The 19,515-nt window shown below is 49.6% G+C and overlaps 1 protein-coding gene across 1 annotated transcript in view; it reads left to right on the top strand.

Moving 5' to 3' along the window:
* The window catches only part of LOC137308160 (probable carboxypeptidase X1), a 105,967-nt gene extending 86,741 nt beyond the window's left edge, over positions 1–19,226 (top strand). The window contains exons 8-11 of the mRNA XM_067977056.1: positions 14,428–14,725; positions 16,504–16,643; positions 16,992–17,091; positions 18,082–19,226. Of these exons, the coding sequence (XP_067833157.1) occupies positions 14,428–14,725; positions 16,504–16,643; positions 16,992–17,091; positions 18,082–18,287 (744 nt within the window). The 3' untranslated portion in view covers positions 18,288–19,226. The remainder of the gene's footprint in view (positions 1–14,427; positions 14,726–16,503; positions 16,644–16,991; positions 17,092–18,081) is intronic.
* Positions 19,227–19,515: the final 289 nt, after the last annotated feature.

The following is a 19,515-nucleotide window of genomic DNA, read 5'->3' as shown; positions in this document are numbered from 1 at the left end:
ATGCTTCAGTGGCGTCAAATCCATCCCTTATCCCATTTGACTGGATGCTGGGTGCAACACTGTTTACAAATCCCAGTTCTTTTAAACAGATTACCAGATAGGAATGAGAGGCCCGTGCTTGTTTTCCCACCGATCATTGCTTTCCTGATCCGAAGCCTTTGATCTTTGTCCTTGTTGCCTTTTCTGACATTCCCCCCTGCTGTGTTGAAAAGCTTGTGTTTCCAAAGGCCTGTGTGTTTTGAAAGCCTGACACTGCTTTAAGATCAATATTGTCCATCGAGCTTTTGTATTTAATAATCGAGACATCGATCCGCAGGACAATGTATTCGATTCCGAAATTCACACTTCTCCAATCCCATCAGCATCAGTGAGGGAAAACGAGGATTTGTGAGAATGCTTTGCCACATCACTGTGTTTGCAGGTTTTCAGATGTCTTTGTTTAAAAGGGGTCCAGTTAACCTTTTCCTTCAAATCTCTTGTTAAAGGGGTTTTGAACCCCACAGGTGTGAGCCTCCTTCTCAAACCATTGCAGTCTGTGCGGTGACCGTCCATTTGATCAGGGAGAGTCAGCATGGATTCATGAAGAGTAGTTCAACTCTGACCCATAGAACCAGAGAAAAGATACAGCACAGAAGGGGGCCATTCGGCCCATTGTGTCTGCACCCGCTCGAAGAACAACCAGGTGCCCATTCTAATCCCACCTTCCAGCACCCGGTCCGTAGCCCTGCAGCTTACAGCACTTTAGGTGCAGGTCCAGGTACTTTATAAAAGAGTTGAGGGTCCCTGCCTCGACCACCAATTCGGGCAGTGAATTCCATACACCCACCACCCTCTGGGTAAAAAAGTTTTTCCTCATGTCCCCTCTAATCCTTCCACCAATCAGATTAAATCTATGTCCTCTAGTTCTTGAACTCTCCGCTAGGGGAAAACAGGTACTTCCTGTCTACTCTATCTGGGCCCCTCATAATTTGTACACCTCAATCAAGTCTCCCCTCAGCCTCCTCTGCTCCAAGGAAAACAACCCCAGCCAATCCAATCTCTCCTCGTAGCTGCAATTTTCAAGCCCTGGCAACATTCTTGTAAATCTTCTCTGCACTCTCTCCAGAGCAATTACGTCCTTCCTGTAATGTGGTGACCAGAACTGCGCACAATACTCCAGCTGTGGCCTTACCAGTGTTTTATACAGATCCATCATTATATCCCTGCTTTTGTATTCAATACCTCGGCTAATAACGGAGAGCATTCCGTATGCCTTCTTCACAACCTTATCTACCTGTACTGCCACCTTCAGGGACCTGTGCACATACACTCCAAGGTCTCTCACTTCCTCTACCCCTCTCAATATATTCCCGTTTACTGCGTATTCCCTTTTACTGTTTGCCCTCCCTGAGTGCATTACCTCACACTTCTCCGGGTTGAACTCCATTTGCCACTTTTCCGCCCACTCCACCAACCCATTGATATCTTCTTGGAGTCTACAGCTATCCTCTTCACTATCAACTACACGGACAATTTTTGTGTCATCTGCAAATTTGCCAATCATGCCCCCTACATTCAAGTCCAAATCATTAATATACACCACAAACAGCAAGGGACCCAACACTGAGCCCTGTGGCACACCACTGGAAATGGATTTCCATTCACAAAGACATGCATCGACTTTTACCCTTTGTTTCCTGTTACTGAGCCAATTTTGGATCCAATTCACCACATTTCCTTGTATCCCATGGGCTTTTACCTTTCTGACCAGTCTGCCATGTGGGACCTTGTCAATTGCCTTACTAAAATCCATGTAGACAACATCCACTGCACTACCCTCATCAATCCTCCTTGTCACTTCCTCAAAGAATTTAATCAGATTTGTAAGGCATGACCTTCCCTGAACAAATCCATGCTGACTATCCCTGATTAAACCATGCCTTTCCAAGTGACAGTTTATCCTATCTCTCAGTATTGATTCTAATAGTTTGCCCACCACCGGGGTAAGACTGACCGGCCTATAATTGTTCGGCCTTTCCCTCGTCCCCTTTTTAAACAATGGTACTACGTTTGCAGTCTTCCAGTCCTCCGGTACCTCCCCTGTATCGAGTGAGGATTGGAAAATGATCCTCAGAGCATCCGCTATTTCCTCCCTGGCTTCCTTCAATAGCCCAGGAAACAATCCATCCGGCCCTGGTGACTTATCAACTTTCAAGGATTCCAGTCCCTCTAGTACTTCCTCTCTCGTTATGTTTACCTTATCCAATATTTCACACCTCTCCTCTTTAACTACTACATCCGGATCATCCCTTTCCTTTGTGAATACGGAGACAAAATATTCATTTAAATCCCTACCCACATCCTCTGCTTCTACACACAAGTTACCCTCATCATCCCTGATAGGTCCCACCTTTTCCTTAACTATCCTCTTGTTCTTAATGTACTGATAAAACATCTTTGAGTTTTCTTTAATCTTACCAGCTAATATTTTTTCATGCCCTCTCTTTGCTCTCCTTATTTCCTTTTTTACGTCATCCCTGGACTTTCTATACCTCTAGGCTTTCTGCAGTATTTAGTTTTCTGTGACAGTCATAAGCTTTCTTTTTCTGCTTTATCTTGCCCCATATACTTCCAGACAACCAGGGGGCTCTAAATTTGGCAGTGCCACCCTTTTTCTTTGAGGGGATGTGTCTGCATTGTACCCGTAGAATTTCACTTTTTAGTGCCTCCCACTGGCTTCCACTGATTTCTCCTCAAGTCGTTGTGTCCAGTCCACTTCTGTCAAATCACCTCTTAGTTCTGTAAAATTTGCCTTCCCCCAATTTAAAACATTTACTCCTGATTTAACTCTGTCCTTTTCCATAATAATGCTAAAACTAACTGAATTGTGGTCACTATCCCCAATATGGTCACCCACTGTCACTTCACCCACTTGCCCATCTTCATTTCCCAGGACTAAATCTAGAATTGCATCCCCTCTTGTTGGGCTTGTCACATACTGGCTAAAAAAGTTCTCCTGGACACCGATCAAGAATTTTGCGCCCTCTGTGCCCCTCACACTGTTTGAATCCCAGTTGATGTTAGGGTAGTTGAAGTCCCCTACTATTATTGCCCTCTTATTTTTGCACTCGGAAATTTGCCTACACATTTGTTCTTCTATCTCCCTTTCACTATTCGGGGGTCTATAGTTCACTCCTAGTAGTGTGACTGCCCCTTTTTTATTTCTTAGCTCAACCCATATGGCCTCGATTGATGATCCATTTAGCAGATCATCCCTTCTCACAACTGGAATTGATTCTTTAACCAATAATGCTACTCCCCTCTCCTTTTTTCATCACCCACTCTATCCTGCCTGAAAACTCTATATCCAGGGATATTGAGCTGCCAATTATCCCCCTCTTTAAGCCAGGTTTCCGTTATAACAATGATATCATGCTGCCCATGTGTCTATCTGTGTCCTTAGCTCATCTGCTTTGTTTGCAATACTCCTGGCATTGAAGTATATACCCTTTAACCCCGTCAAATTCCTGTGCTGAACACTATTTAACCTTTGCTTCTTTTGCCTTTCTGAGTCACTAACTACGTCACTAACTGCTTTTCTACTTCCCGTTTCCTGGTCTGAATTTGTCCTATCTGTACCTGCCCTTTGGTTCCCATCCCACTGCCATACTAGTTTAAACCCTCCCCAACAGAACGAGCAAATGCCCCCGTGAGGATATTGTTGAATTTTTTGAGTGGGTCACTAACCAGGGATTGTCTATGACGTTATTTATATGGATTTCCAGAAGGCATTCAATCAGGTTCCACATAAAAGATGATAAAAATGAGAGCGAATGGAAATGGAGGCAACCTATTGGCTCGGACAGGGAATTGTTGGGAGGTCGGAGACAGAGAGTGGGGATAATGGATATGGACTCTGATTGGCAGGATGTGACTCGTGGTGTCCCCGGGGATCTGTACTGGGGTCTCAGCTTTTCACTATATTTATAAACGACTTGGATGAAGGAATCGAGAGCCGTATATCCAAGTTTGCTGACGACACTAAGTTAGGTTGCACAGTAAATAGGTTCGATGGGAGCAGAAAGTTGCAAACAACAACTTGCATTATATAGCGCTTTAAAGTAGTAAGACGTCTCAAGGTGCTTCACAGGAGTGATTATCACACAAAATTTGACTCCGAGCAACATAAGGAGATATTAGGACAGGTGATCAAAAGCTTGGTCAAAGAGGTAGGTTTGAAGGAGCGTCTTAAAGGAGGAGAGAGAGGTAGTGAAGCGGAGAGGTTCAAGGAGGAATTCCAGAGCTTCGGGCCCAGGCAGCTGAAGGCACGGCCGCCAATGGTGGAGTGATGGAAATCGGGAACCAGGAGGGGAATTTTAATATCGAGGCGTTCCAGGACCGGTAGCGAGGATGGGGTGATGGGCGAACAGGACTTAGTGCGAGTTAGGATACGGGCAGCAGAGTTTTTTTTCATTCATTCACGGGATGTGGGCATCGCTGGCGAGGCCGGCATTTATTGCCCATCCCTAATTGCCCTTGAGAAGGTGGTGGTGAGCCGCCTTCTTGAACCGCTGCAGTCCGTGTGGTGAAGGTTCTCCCACAGTGCTGTTAGGAAGGGAGTTCCAGGATTTTGACCCAGCGATGATGAAGGAATGGCGATATATTTCCAAGTCGGGATGGTGTGTGACTTGGAGGGGAACGTGCAGGTGGTGTTAATAAGAACATAAGAAATCGGCCCCTCGAGCCTGCTCTGCCATTCAATAAGATCATGGCTGATCTGATCCTAACCTCAAATCTAAATTCATGTCCAATTTCCTGCCCGCTCCCCGTAACCCCTAATTCCCTTTACTTCAAGGAATCTGTCTGTTTCTGTTTTAAATTTATTTAATGGTGTAGCTTCCACAGCTTCCTGGGGCAGCAAATTCCACAGACCGACCACCCTCTGAGTGAAGAAGTTTCTCCTCATCTCAGTTTTGAAAGAGCAGCCCCTTATTCTAAGATTATGCCCCCTAGTTCTAGTTTCACCCGTCCTTGGGAACATCCTTACCGCATCCACCCGATCAAGCCCCTTCACAATCTTATATGTTTCAATAAGATCACCTCTCATTCTTCTGAACTCCAATGAGTAGAGTCCCAATCTACTCAACCTCTCCTCATATGTCCACCCCCTCATCCCCGGGATTAAGCGAGTGAACCTTCTTTGTACTGCCTCGAGAGCAAGGATGTCTTTTCTTAAGTATGGAGACCAAAACTGTATGCAGTATTCCAGGTGTGGTCTCACCAATACCTTATATAACTGCAGCAATACCTCCCTGTTTTTATATTCTATCCCCCCAGCAATAAAAGCCAACATTCCGTTAGCTTTCTTGATCACCTGCTGCACCTGCAAACTAACTTTTTGATTTTCTTGCACTAGGACCCCCAGATCCCTTTGTACTACAGTACTTTCCAGTTTCTCGCCATTAAGAAAATAACTTGCTCTCTGATTTTTCCTGCCAAAGTGCATAACCTCACATTTTCCAATATTGTATTGCATCTGCTAAATCTCCACCCACTCACCCAGCCTGTCTATATCCCCTTGTAGGTTTTTTATGTCCTCCTCACTCTCTACTTTCCCTCCCATCTTTGTATCATCTGCAAACTTTGATATGTTGCACTCGGTCCCCTCCTCCAAATCGTTAATATAGATTGTAAAGAGTTGGGGACCCAGCACCGACCCCTGCGGAACACCACTGGTTACTGGTTGCCAGTCCGAGAATGAACCATTTATCCCAACTCTCTGCTTCCTGTCAGATAACCAATCCTCCACCCATGCCAGAATATTAGAGTCATAGAGTCATAGAGTTATACAGCACGGATAGAGGCCCTTCGGCCCATCATGTCCGCGCCGGCCATCAGCCCTGTCTACTCTAATCCCATATTCCAGCATTTGGTCCGTAGCCTTGTATGCTATGGCATTTCAAGTGCTCATCCAAATGCTTCTTGAATGTTGTGAGGGTTCCTGCCTCCACAACCCTTTCAGGCAGTGAGTTCCAGACTCCAACCACCCTCTGGGTGAAAAAGTTCTTTCTCAAATCCCCTCTAAACCTCCCGCCTTTTACCTTGAATCTATGTCCCCTTGTTATAGAACCCTCAACGAAGGGAAAAAGCTCCTTAGTATCCATCCTATCTGTGCCCCTCATAATTTTGTACACCTCAATCATGTCCCCCCTCAGCCTCCTCTGCTCCAAGGAAAACAAACCCAATCTTCCCAGTCTCTCTTCATAGCTGAAGCGCTCCAGCCCTGGTAACATCCTGGTGAATCTCCTCTGCACCCTCTCCAAAGCGATCACATCCTTCCTGTAGTGTGGCGACCAGAACTGCACACAGTACTCCAGCTGTGGCCTAACCAGTGTTTTATACAGCTCCATCATAACCTCCTTGCTCTTATATTCTATGCCTCGGCTAATAAAGGCAAGTATCCCATATGCCTTCTTTACCACCTTATCTCCCTGTTCCGCCGCCTTCAGGGATCTGTGAACTTGCACACCAAGATCCCTCTGACCCTCTGTCTTGCCTAGGGTCCTCCCATTCATTGTGTATTCCCTTGCCTTGTTCGTCCCTCCAAAGTGCATCACCTCGCACTTTTCCGGGTTAAATTCCATTTGCCACTGTTCCGCCCATCTGACCAACCCATCTATATCGTCCTGCAGACTGAGGCTATCCTCCTCGCTATTTACCACCCTACCAATTTTTGTATCATCAGCGAACTTACTGATCATACCTTTTACATTCATATTCAAGTCATTAATGTAGACCACAAACAGCAAGGGCCCCAGCACAGATCCCTGTGGTACCCCACTGGCCACAGGCTTCCAGTCACAAAAACAACCTTCGACCATCACCCTCTGCCTTCTGCCACTAAGCCAGTTTTGTATCCAAAGTGCCAAGGCACCCTGGATTCCATGGGCTCGTACCTTCTTGACCAGTCTCCTGTGGGGGACTTTATCGAAGGCCTTACTGAAATCCATGTATACCACATCCACTGCGTTACCCTCATCCACACGCCGAGTCACCCCCTCAAAAAATTCAATCAAATTAGTCAGACATGATCTTCCCTTGACAAAGCCATGTTGACTATCCCTGATTAATCCTTGCTTCTCCAAGTGGAGACTAATTTTGTCCTTCAGAATTTCTTCCAATAATTTTCCTACAACTGATGTTAGGCTCACTGGCCTGTAGTTCCCCGGTTTTTCCCTACTCCCCTTCTTGAATAATGGTACTACATTAGCGGTTCTCCAATATTATCCCCAATCCAGTGATTCTTTATCTTGAGCAATAATCTTTAATGTGGCACCTTGTCGAATGCCTTCTGGAAGTCTAAATACACAACGTCCACTGGTTCCCCTTTATCCACCCTGTACGTTATGTCCTCAAAGAACTCAAGCAAATTTGTCAGACATGACTTCCCCTTCGTAAAGCCATGCTGACTTTGTCCTATTAAATTATGTTTATCCAAATGTTCTGCTACTGTCTCCTTAATAATAGACTCCAAAATTTTACCCACCACAGATGTTAGGCTAACTGGTTTATAATTTCCAGCCTTCTGCCGACTACCCTTTTTAAATAAGGGTGTTACATTAGCAGTTTTCCAATCTGCCGGGACCTTTGCCGAGTCCAGAGAATTTTGGAAAATTATTACCAAAGCATCCACAATCCCTACTGCCACTTCCCTCAAGACCCTGTTGTTCCCATGTACCTGCTGCTCTTATCCTTCTAGGTGGTAGAGGTCGTAGGTTTGGGAGGTGCTGTCGAAGAAGCCTTGGCGAGTTGCTGCAGTGCATCCTGTGGATGGTACACACTGCAGCCACATTGCGCCAGTGGTGAAGGGAGTGAATGTTTCGGGTGGTGGATGGGGTGCCAATCAAACGGGCTGCTTTATCTTGGATGGTGTCGAGCTTCTTGAGTGTTTTTGGAGCTGCACTCATCCAGGCAAGTGGAGAGTATTCCATCACACTCTTGACTTGTGCCTTGTAGATGGTGGAAAGGCTTTGGGGAGTCAGGAGGTGAGTCACTCGCCACAGAATACCCAGCCTCTGACCTGCTCCTGTAGCCACAGTATTTATGTAACTGGTCTAGTTCTGTTTCTGGTCAATGGTGACCCCCAGGATGTTGATGGTGGGGGATTCGGCGATGGTAATGCCATTGAATGTCAAGGGGAGGTGGTTAGACTCTCTCTTGTTGGACATGGTCATTGCCTGGCACTTGTCTGGTGCGAATGTTACTTGCCACTTATCAGCCCAAGCCTGGATGTTGTCCAGGTCTTGCTGCATGCGGGCTCGGACTGCTTCGTTATTTGTGGGGTTGCGAATGGAACTGAACACTGTGCAATCATCAGCGAACATCCCCATTTCTGATCTTATGATGGAGGGAAGGTCATTGATGAAGCAGCTGAAGATGGTTGGGCCGAGGACACTGCCCTGAGGAACTCCTGCAGCAATGCCCTGGGGCTGAGATGATTGGCCTCCAACAACCACTACCATCTTCCTTTGTGCTAGGTATGACTCCAGCCACTGGAGAGTTTTCCCCCTGATTCCCATTGACTTCAATTTTACGAGGGCTCCTTGGTGCCACACTCGGTCAAATGCTGCCTTGATGTCAAGGGCAGTCACTCTCACCTCACCTCTGGAATTCAGCTCTTTTGTCCATGTTTGGACCAAGGCTGTAATGAGGTATGGAGACGAATGGTCCTGGCGGAACCCAAACTGAGCATCGGTTGAATAGCTGCCAGTGTGTGCTGTGGGTGGGCGGCTTGAAACAGTGGTAATGTGTGAGGGTGAGAGGAAGCATCTGATTGGAAGAGTTGAGTATTGATGGAAAGAGTTTATTGGTATGTGGGTGATGGGGGTGTAGTGTGTGGTGCAGTTGGTGGGAGACACCACTTGACAGTTGACCTCACTCACCTTGACCACTCATGTCAACGCATTGAACTTCTTCCTGCACTGCATCCATGTTCATGATGCTGTGAGCCTGGCATTGACTTCGTCCCCCGCTGCCTCCCACTGCCTTTTGGATATATGTCTGGAGGGCCTCTTGCCCCCCCCTCCCCCACTGGTATAGGATGTCCCTCCTTCTGTCCACCTCTTGCACCAAGGTCTCTAGTGCATCAGCAGAGAACCTTGGTGCATGCACTCTCACAGGCCTGGTACAAACTCAGATCGCAGACTTGTGAGGTCTGGTGTGCAGATTGGAGGATGTGAGATTTAGTAGCGTGCAATCTTTATTCAATGTTTTAACATAACTCATCAGTGTGTAAACATCGGGATGGAACCTGTATCTGTGTTTTACGTGTGCGTTGTCTGATCTCTATTCAGACTCCGTGCAGACAGTAGACTGTTATTTTTAGCAAATCACAGGTACCAGCTACCTTTAAGAGATTTCCAAGAAATATCCTCCCTTTAAGAGATTGGGCTCCCCCTGCTGGTGGAAAGTGTGAATTGCATTGATTCCACGTGCAAGGCCCGGAATGGGCTGATTGGAGGTGAGTCCTCGGATGGGCCGAAACACATGTCCTGCCTGTGCGGGGTCACTGGGTGCAGGGTAACAGCGAATCACGCTGCCCGCGCCCAAAAATGGCCCTAAACCAATTTCCACCCCCCCCCCCCCCCAGCTATAGAGTGGTGATACTGGGGGACTTCATTGCTGGATTTGGTTCTGGGAAATGAGGTGGGTTCAGTGGAGGAAGTGTTGGTGGGGGAGCATTTAGGGAACAGTGATAAGGATGTTTGGAAGATTATGGCCAGTACCTCCGCAATTTCCACCCTTACTTCCCTCAGCAACCTAGGATGCATCCCATCCAGACCGGGTGACTTATCTACTTTAAGTACAGCCAGCCTTTCTAGTACCTCCTCTTCATCAATTTTTACCCCATCCAGTATCTCAACTATATCTTCCTTTACTAAGACTCTGGCAGCATCTTCTTCCTTGGTAAAGACAGATGCAAAGTACTCATTTAGTACCTCGGCCATGCCCTCTGCCTCCATGAGTCGATCTCCTTTATGGTCCCTAATCGGCCCCACCCCTCCTCTTACTACCCGTTTACTGTTTACATGCCTGTAGAAGACTTTTGGATTCCCTTTTATATTAGTCGCCAGTCTATTCTCAGACTCTCTCTTTGCCCCTCTTATTTCCTTTTTCACTTCCCCTCTGAACTTTCTATATTCTGCCTGGTTCTCACTTGTATTATCAACCTGACATCTGTCATACGCCCCTTTTTTCCATTTCATCTTACTCACTATATTTTTTGTTATCCAGGGAGCTCTGGCTTTAGTTGCCCTCCTTTCTCCCGTGTGGGAATGTCCCTAGACTGTACCCGAACCATCTCCTCTTTCAAGGCCGCCCACTGTTCAGTTATAGTTTTGTCCGACAATCTTTGATTCCAGTTTCCCCGGGTCAGATCTGTTCTCATCCCACTGAAATTGGACCTCCTCCAATTGAGTATTTTTACTTTGGAGTGGTCCGTGTCCTTTTCCATATCTATTCTAAACCTTATGATACTAAGATCGCTGTTCCCTAAATGCTCCCCCACTGACACTTGCTCCACTTGGCCCGTCTCATTCCCCAGAACCAAAATCCTTCCTCCTTGGGCCGGAAATGTTCTGTTCAAGAAAGTTCCACTGAACACACTTCAAAAATTCCTCCCCCTCTTTGCCCCTAAAATTATTACTATCCCAGTCTGTATTAGGATAGTTGAAGTCCCCCCGTTATCTCTACTCTCTGGCTTTTGCACCTCTCTGTAATTTCCCTGTAAATTTGTTCCTCTATCCCCTTCCCACTAGTTGGTGGTCTATAGAATACACCCAGTAGTGTAATGGCACCTCTATTGTTTCTTAACTCGAACCAAATAGATTCATGTGAAATAGATTCATGTGGAATCTGACATTATGTTTTTGGACGATGTCACTGAGGGGCAGCATGTAGATGAGAAACAGGAGGGGGCCAAGGATCGATCCTTGGGGGTCTCCAGAGAACGGTGCAGGAGCGGGAAGAGAAGCCATTGGAGGAGATTCTCTGGGTTTGACTGGATGGATAAGAATGGAACCAGGTGACCTACCAGGAACCAGTGGGGAAAAGGGACATCGATAGTTTAAGTGAGTGGACAAAACTGTGGCAGATGGAGTTCAATGTGGGAAAGTGTGAGGTCATTCACTTTGGACATAAGAAAGAGATAGATCGGGGTATTTTCTAAATGGTGAGAAGCTCCGAACTGTGGAGGAGCAGGGAGACTTCGGGGTCCATGTCCAGAAATCACTAAAAACAAGTGGTCAGGTACAAAAAATAATTAAGTCGGCTAATGGAATGTTGGCCTTTATCTCGAGGGCTGGAATACAAAGGGGTGGAAGTTATATTACAGCTGTACAGAGCTCTGATTAGACCACATCTGGAGCTCCGGATTCAGTTCTGGGCACTGCATCTCAGGAAGGTTATATTGACCTGGGAGGGGGTGCAGCGCAAATTCACCAGAATGATACCGGGGATAAAAGGGTTAAGTTATGAGGACAGGTTGCCTAGACTAGGCTTGTATTTCCTTGAATATGGAAGATTACGGTGTGATCCAAATGAGATGTTTAAGATGATTAAAGGAGTTGACGGGTAGATGGAGAGAAACTATTTCCTCTGGTCGGAGGAGTCCAGAACAAGGGGGGGCAAAACCTTAAAATTAGAACTAGGCTGTTCAGGGTTAATGTCAGGAAGCACTTCTTCACACAAAGGGTGGTGGAAATCTGGAACACTCTTCTGCAAAAAGCTGTTAAGGCAGGGGGTCAATTGAAAATGTTAAAACTGAAACTGATCGATTTTTGTCGTGCAAGGATATTGAGGGTTACGGAATCAAGGTGGGTAGATCGAGTTAAGAAACAGATCAGCCATGACCGAATTGGATGGTGGAACAGGATTGAGGGGCTGAATGGCCTCCTCCTGTTAGAAACATAGAAAATAGGAGCAGGAGGAGGCCATTCGGCCCTTCGAGACTGCTCCCCCATTCAATATGATCATAGCTGATCCTCTATCTCAATACCATATTCCCGCTCTCTCCCCATACCCCTTGATGCCTTTTGTGTCTAGCAATCTATCCAGCTCCTTCTTAAATATATTCAGTGACTTGGCCTCCACAGCCTTCTGTGGTAGAGAATTCCACAGGTTCACCACCCTCTGAGTGAAGAAATTTCTCCTCATCTCAGTCCGAAATGTCCTACCCTGTATCCTGAGACTGTGACCCCTCGTTCTGGACCCCCCAGCCAGGGGAAACATCCTCCCTGCATCCAGTCTGTCGAGCCCTGTCAGAATTTTATATGTTTCAATGAGATCCCCTCTCATTCTTGTAAACTCGAGTGAATACAGGCCGAGTCGACCCAATCTCTCCTCATACGACAGTCCTGCCATCCCAGGAATCAGTCTGGTGAACCTTCACTGCACTCCCTCTATGGCAAGTATATCCTTTCTTAGGTAAGGAGACCAAAACTGTACACAATACTCCAGATGTGGTCTCACCAAGGCCCTGTATAACTGCAGTAAGACATCCTCGCTCCTGTACTCAAATCCTCTTGCAATGAAGGCGAACATACCATTTGCCTTCCTAACTCATAGGGGTTCAGGTACATGGATCATTGAAGTGTCATGAACAGGTGCAGAAAATAATCAGTAAGGCTAATAGAATGCTGGCCTTTATATCTCGAGGACTGGAGTACAAGGGGGCAGAAGTTATGCTGCAGCTATACAAAACCCTGGTTAGACCGCACCTGGAGTACTGTGAGCAGTTCTGGGCACTGCACCTTCGGAAGGACATATTGGCCTTGGAGGGAGTGCAGCGTAGGTTTACTAGAATGATACCCGGACTTCAAGGGTTAAGTTACGAGGAGAGATTACACAAATTGGGGTTGTATTCTCTGGAGTTTCGAAGGTTAAGGGGTGATCTGATCGAAGTTTATAAGATATTAAGGGGAACAGATAGGGTGGATAGAGAGAAACTATTTCCGCTGGTTGGGGATTCTAGGAGTAGGGGACACAGTCTAAAAATTAGAGCCAGACCTTTCAGGAGCGAGATTAGAAAACATTTCTACACACAAAGGGTGGTAGAAGTTTGGAACTCTCTTCCGCAAACGGCAATTGATACTAGCTCAATTGCTAAATTTAAATCTGAGATAGATAGCTTTTTGGCAACCAAATGTATTAAGGGATATGGGCCAAAGGCAGGTATATGGAGTTAGATCACAGATCAGCCATGATCTTATCAAATGGCAGAGCAGGCACGAGGGGCTGAATGGCCTACTCATGTTCCTATGTTCCTAACTGCTTGCTGCACCTGCATGTTTGCTTTCAGTGACTGGTGTACAAGGACACCCAGGTCCCTTTGTACATCAACATTTCCCAATCTATCACCATTTAAATAATACTTTCTGTTTTTCCTTCCGAAGTGGATAACTTCACATTTATCCACATTATACTGCATCTGCCATGTTCTTGCCCACTCACTCAACTTGTCTAAATCACCTTGAAGCCTCTTTGCATCCTCCTCACAGCTCACGATCCCACCTAGTTTTGTGTCGTCAGCAAACTTGGAAATGTTACATTTAGTTCCCTCATCCAAATCATTGATCTATATTGTGAATAGCTGGGGCCCAAGCACTGATCCCTGCGGTACCCCACTAGTCACTGCCTGCCACCTCGAAAAAGACCCGTTTATTCCTACTCTCTGTTTCCTGTCTGTTAACCAATTCTCAGTCCATGCCAGTATATTCCCCCAATCCCATGTGCTTTAATTTTGCACACTAACCTCTTGTGTGGGACCTTATCAAAAGCCTTCTGAAAATCCAAATACACCACATCCACTGGTTCTCCCTTATCTATTCTACCAGTTACATCCTCAAAAAACTCCAGTAGGCTTGTCAAACATGATTTCCCTTTCATAAACCCATGTTGACTTTGTCTAATCCCGTTGATATTTTCTCAGTGTTCTGTTATCACATCTTTTATAATAGACTCTAGCATTTTCCCCATTACTGATGTTAGTCTAACCGGTCTGCAGTTCCCTGTTTTCTCTCTCCCTCCTTTTTTAAATAGTGGGGTTACATTTGCCACCCTCCAATCTGCAGGAACTGTTCCATAATCTATAGAATTTTGGAAGATGACAACTAATGCATCCACTATTTCCATGGCTGCCTCTTTTAGTACTCTGGGATGCAGATTATCAGGTCCTGGGGATTTATTGGCTTTCAGTCCTGTACAACAGGCGTAAGGGGCTGAATGGCCTCCTTCTGTTGCTGTGTAACAAGTTTGAGGGTCTGAATTCTCAAGGTGCTCCCACTGTGCTGTCAGGCGGAGGGAGTGCCAGGGTTTTGACGGAGTGACGGTGAGGGAATGTTGATCGATGTCCGAGTGGGGATGGTGTGTGACGTCTGCTTGTTTCTTCAGGTGGCCCCGGAAACACGAGCTGTCATCAAGTGGATGAAGAAGTTCCCGTTTGTACTGAGTGCGAACCTGCACGGGGGGGAGATGGTCGCCTCTTACCCCTTCGACATGACTCGGACCGTCGGACTGTCCCAGCAACTCACTCCCACCGCAGACGACCCTGTCTTCCGCTGGCTCGCCTTCGTATACGTCTCGAGTCACCGAGCAATGGCGCAAACCGACCGGCGGGTCTGTCACACGGACAACTTCATCGGAGAGGGAAATATCGTCAACGGGGCAAAGTGGTACAACGTGCCCGGGAGTGAGTGCGGCCCGAGATACCGTCCCCCGGACAACCCGGGGGGGAGTGCGGCCCGAGATACCGTCCCCCGGACAACCCGGGGGGGAGTGCGGCCCGAGATACCGTCCCCCGGACAACCCGGGGGGGAGTGCGGCCCGAGATACCGTCCCCCGGACAACCCGGGGGGGAGTGCGGCCCGAGATACCGTCCCCCGGACAACCCGGGGGGGAGTGCGGCCCGAGATACCTTCCCCCGGACACACCCGCGGGGCGTGTGCTCAGTAATACCGTCCCCCGGACACACCCGCAGGGAATGTGCTCAGTAATACTGTCCCCCAGAACCCCGGATCGGGCTGTGGTCAGTGCGTATAATCCTGGCTGAATGCGAGTCCTCCCGTGCTGTACAAAACCTGCAGGAGTGCATCTCGTCACAGCTTAATGAACGAACTCACTTCTGATATCTGTGATCAGTTGAATGTGGTGGGAATATTCAGTCTGTCTGTAACCTCCCAGTCAAGCACCTGTAATCTGTCTGTTTCTCATTACTGTCCCTCCGTGGGAGCTCTGCCCTGTCGGAGGGTCAGTACTGAGGGAGTGCTGCACTGTCGGAGGGTCAGTACTGAGGGAGCGCTGCACTGTCGGAGGGTCAGTACTGAGGGAGCGCTGCACTGTCGGAGGGTCGGTACTGAGGGAGCGCTGCACTGTCGGAGGGTCAGTACTGAGGGAGCGCTGCACTGTCGGAGGGTCAGTACTGAGGGAGCGCCGCACTGTCGGAGGGTCAGTACTGAGGGAGCTCTGCACTGTCGGAGGGTCAGTACTGAGGGAGCGCCGCACTGTCGGAGGGTCAGTACTGAGGGAGCGCCGCACTGTCGGAGGGTCAGTACTGAGGGAGCGCCGCACTGTCGGAGGGCCAGTACTGAGGGAGCGCTGCGCTGTCGGAGGGTCAGTACTGAGGGAGCGCCGCACTGTCGGAGGGTCAGTACTGAGGGAGCGCCGCACTGTCGGAGGGTCGGTACTGAGGGAGCGCCGCACTGTCGGAGGGTCAGTACTGAGGGAGTGCCGCACTGTCGGAGGGTCAGTACTGAGGGAGCGCCGCACTGTCGGAGGGTCGGTACTGAGGGAGCGCCGCACTGTCGGAGGGTCGGTACTGAGGGAGTGCCGCACTGTCGGAGGGTCGGTACTGAGGGAGTGCCGCACTGTCGGAGGGTCGGTACTGAGGGAGTGCTGCACTGTCGGAGGGTCGGTACTGAGGGAGTGCCGCACTGTCGGAGGGTCGGTACTGAGGGAGTGCCGCACTGTCGGAGGGTCGGTACTGAGGGAGTGCCGCACTGTCGGAGGGTCGGTACTGAGGGAGCGCCGCACTGTCGGAGGGTCAGTACTGAGGGAGCGCCGCACTGTCGGAGGGTCAGTACTGAGGGAGCGCCGCACTGTCGGAGGGTCGGTACTGAGGGAGCGCCGCACTGTCGGAGGGTCAGTACTGAGGGAGCGCCGCACTGTCGGAGGGTCAGTACTGAGGGAGCGCCGCACTGTCGGAGGGTCGGTACTGAGGGAGCGCCGCACTGTCGGAGGGTCGGTACTGAGGGAGCGCCGCACTGTCGGAGGGTCGGTACTGAGGGAGCGCCGCACTGTCGGAGGGTCGGTACTGAGGGAGCGCCGCACTGTCGGAGGGTCGGTACTGAGGGAGCGCCGCACTGTCGGAGGGTCAGTACTGAGGGAGCGCCGCACTGTCGGAGGGTCGGAAAGGTTTTCTGTGTAAGTTCTTTCTTTCCTTGTAATATGTCTGTAATCTCGGTGTTTCAGGTATGAATGATTTCAGCTACTTGCACACAAACTGTTTTGAGATCACGGTGGAGTTAAGTTGTGATAAATACCCTCACCAGAGTGAGCTCCCCGCAGAGTGGGAGAATAACAAGGAGGCTCTCCTCATCTACATGGAGCAGGTTAGTGACCCCACACTCTCCCCATCACACCACACTCCACACCCACTGATTGGACACCACTCAGCCTCCCTCTCACCACTTACACAGAGTTACATCGAAACTACAGCACGGAAACAGGCCATTCGGCCCAACGGGTCCATGCCGGTGTTTATGCTCCACACGAGCCTCCTCCCTCCCTACTTCATCTCACCCTATCAGCATTTCCTTCTATTCCTTTCTCCCTCATGTGTTTATCGAGCTTCCCTTTAAATGTATCGACACTATTCACCTCAAATACTTCATGTGGGAGTGAGTTCCACATTCTCACCTGTTCCTGTGACCTGTGACCTGTGACCTGTTCCTGTGCAGGTTCACCGGGGTATAAAGGGCGTGGTGAGGGATCATGACGATAATGGGATCGCCAACGCCATCATCGCAGTGGATGGGATTAACCACCACATAAGGACAGGTGAGGGTCAGGGGTCAGAGTGATAGACGCCCTCTGGGATGTGAGGGTCAGGGGTCAGAGTGATGGACGTCCCCTGGGATGTGAGGGTCAGGGGTCAGAGTGATGGACATCCCCTGGGATGTGAGGGTCAGGGGTCAGAGTGATGGACATCCCCTGGGATGTGAGGGTCAGGGGTCAGAGTGATGGACATCCCCTGGGATGTGAGGGTCAGGGGTCAGAGTGATGGACGTCCCCTGGGATGTGAGGGTCAGGGGTCAGAGTGGTGGACGTCCCCTGGGATGTGAGGGTCAGGGGTCAGAGTGATGGACGTCCCCTGGGATGTGAGGGTCAGGGGTCAGAGTGATGGACATCCCCTGGGATGTGAGGGTCAGGGGTCAGAGTGGTGGACGTCCCCTGAGATGTGAGGGTCAGGGGTCAGAGTGATGGACATCCCCTGGGATGTGAGGGTCAGGGGTCAGAGTGGTGGACGTCCCCTGGGATGTGAGGGTCAGGGGTCAGAGTGATGGATGCCCCCTGGGATGTGAGGGTCAAGGGTCAGAGTGATGGACGCCCCCTGGGATGTGAGGGTCAAGGGTCAGAGTGATGGACATCCCCTGGGATGTGAGGGTCAGGGGTCAGTGTGATGGACGTCCCCTGGGATGTGAGGGTCAGGGGTCAGAGTGGTGGACGTCCCCTGGGATGTGAGGGTCAGGGGTCAGAGTGGTGGACGTCCCCTGGGATGTGAGGGTCAGGGGTCAGAGTGGTGGACGTCCCCTGGGATGTGAGGGTCAGGGGTCAGAGTGGTGGACGTCCCCTGGGATGTGAGGGTCAGGGGTCAGAGTGATGGATGCCCCCTGGGATGTGAGGGTCAAGGGTCAGAGTGATGGACGCCCCCTGGGATGTGAGGGTCAGGGGTCAGAGTGGTGGACGTCCCCTGGGATGTGAGGGTCAGGGGTCAGAATGATAAATGCTCCCTGACGTTGACCTCTTGCTCTCTGCTCTTTGACCCAGCCATCGATGGAGATTATTGGCGATTGCTGAACCCAGGGGACTATGAGGTCACGGCGATGGCTGAGGGTTTCTTCCCTGCAACAAAGTCTTGCTACGTGCACTATGATAAATACCCGACAATATGTGACTTTGTACTGAGGAGGAGGCTGATCGCAAAGTCCCAGGGCACCTTGCAGAGGGGCACGGTTCCCAGGGGACGCGTCTGACCAAACCCGAAACTGAGTGTGAGGACATGAGAGGCTGAAACCTCGGGTCAAAAGTTCACCGCTGCACCCAGGAAGACAGTCAACCAACCCCCTCATCCCTTCAGCCTGTCGAGATGTGTCTGGACAGTCTCAATATTCCCGAGCAGGAATCTCTCCTGCCCCAACACGCTTGATATCTGGTGCCTACAGGGGGCAGTCTGAGCACAGATCTCAGTCCCCTCGGGGGTCAGCCTGACAATATCCGACTCCAACTCGCACTGATTCCATCGACAGGACACTGTGAATTACCCTCCCAACAGACCAGAGCCCACGACAGAGAAACCAGCTCAGACCAGCGGCCGTGGTGTACACCTTGCAACTGAACCTCCGATCAAAGACCCTCCCTCTGGTACGTTAACGCTCACCCACTCTAATCCCACTCTCCCCTCACTCCCCGTACCCTTTAATATCCCACCCACTCTAATCCCACTCTCCCCTCACTCCCCGTACCCTTTAATATCCCACCCACTCTAATCCCACTCTCCCCTCACTCCCCGTACCCTTTAATATCCCACCCACTCTAATCCCACTCTCCCCTCACTCCCCGTACCCTTTAATATCCCACCCAGTCTAATCCCACTCTCCCCTCACTCCCCGTACCCTTTAATATCCCACCCAGTCTAATCCCACTCTCCCCTCACTCCCCGTACCCTTTAATATCCCACCCGGTCTAATCCCACTCTCCCCTCACTCCCCGTACCCTTTAATATCCCACCCAGACTAATCCCACTCTCCCCTCACTCCCCGTACTCTTTAATATCCCACCCAGTCTAATCCCACTCTCCCCCTCACTCCCCGTACCCTTTAATATCCCACCCAGTCTAATCCCACTCTCCCCCTCACTCCCCGTACCCTTTAATATCCCACCCGGTCTAATCCCACTCTCCCCTCACTCCCCGTACGCTTTAATATCCCACCCAGTCTAATCCCACTCTCCCCTCACTCCCCGTACCCTTTAATATCCCACCCAGTCTAATCCCACTCTCCCCTCACTCCCCGTACCCTTTAATATCCCACCCACTCTAATCCCACTCTCCCCTCACTCCCCGTACCCTTTAATATCCCACCCGGTCTAATCCCACTCTCCCCCTCACTCCCCGTACCCTTTAATATCCCACCCAGTCTAATCCCACTCTCCCCCTCGCTCCCTCTACCCTTTAATATCCCACCCAGTCTAATCCCACTCTCC

The sequence above is a fragment of the Heptranchias perlo genome, chromosome 1 (genome assembly GCF_035084215.1).
Source record: "Heptranchias perlo isolate sHepPer1 chromosome 1, sHepPer1.hap1, whole genome shotgun sequence".
Classification (NCBI taxonomy): Eukaryota; Metazoa; Chordata; class Chondrichthyes; order Hexanchiformes; family Hexanchidae; genus Heptranchias; species Heptranchias perlo.
The sequence above is the reverse complement of the archived record's forward strand: the minus strand, read 5'-3'. Positions and strand labels throughout refer to the sequence as shown.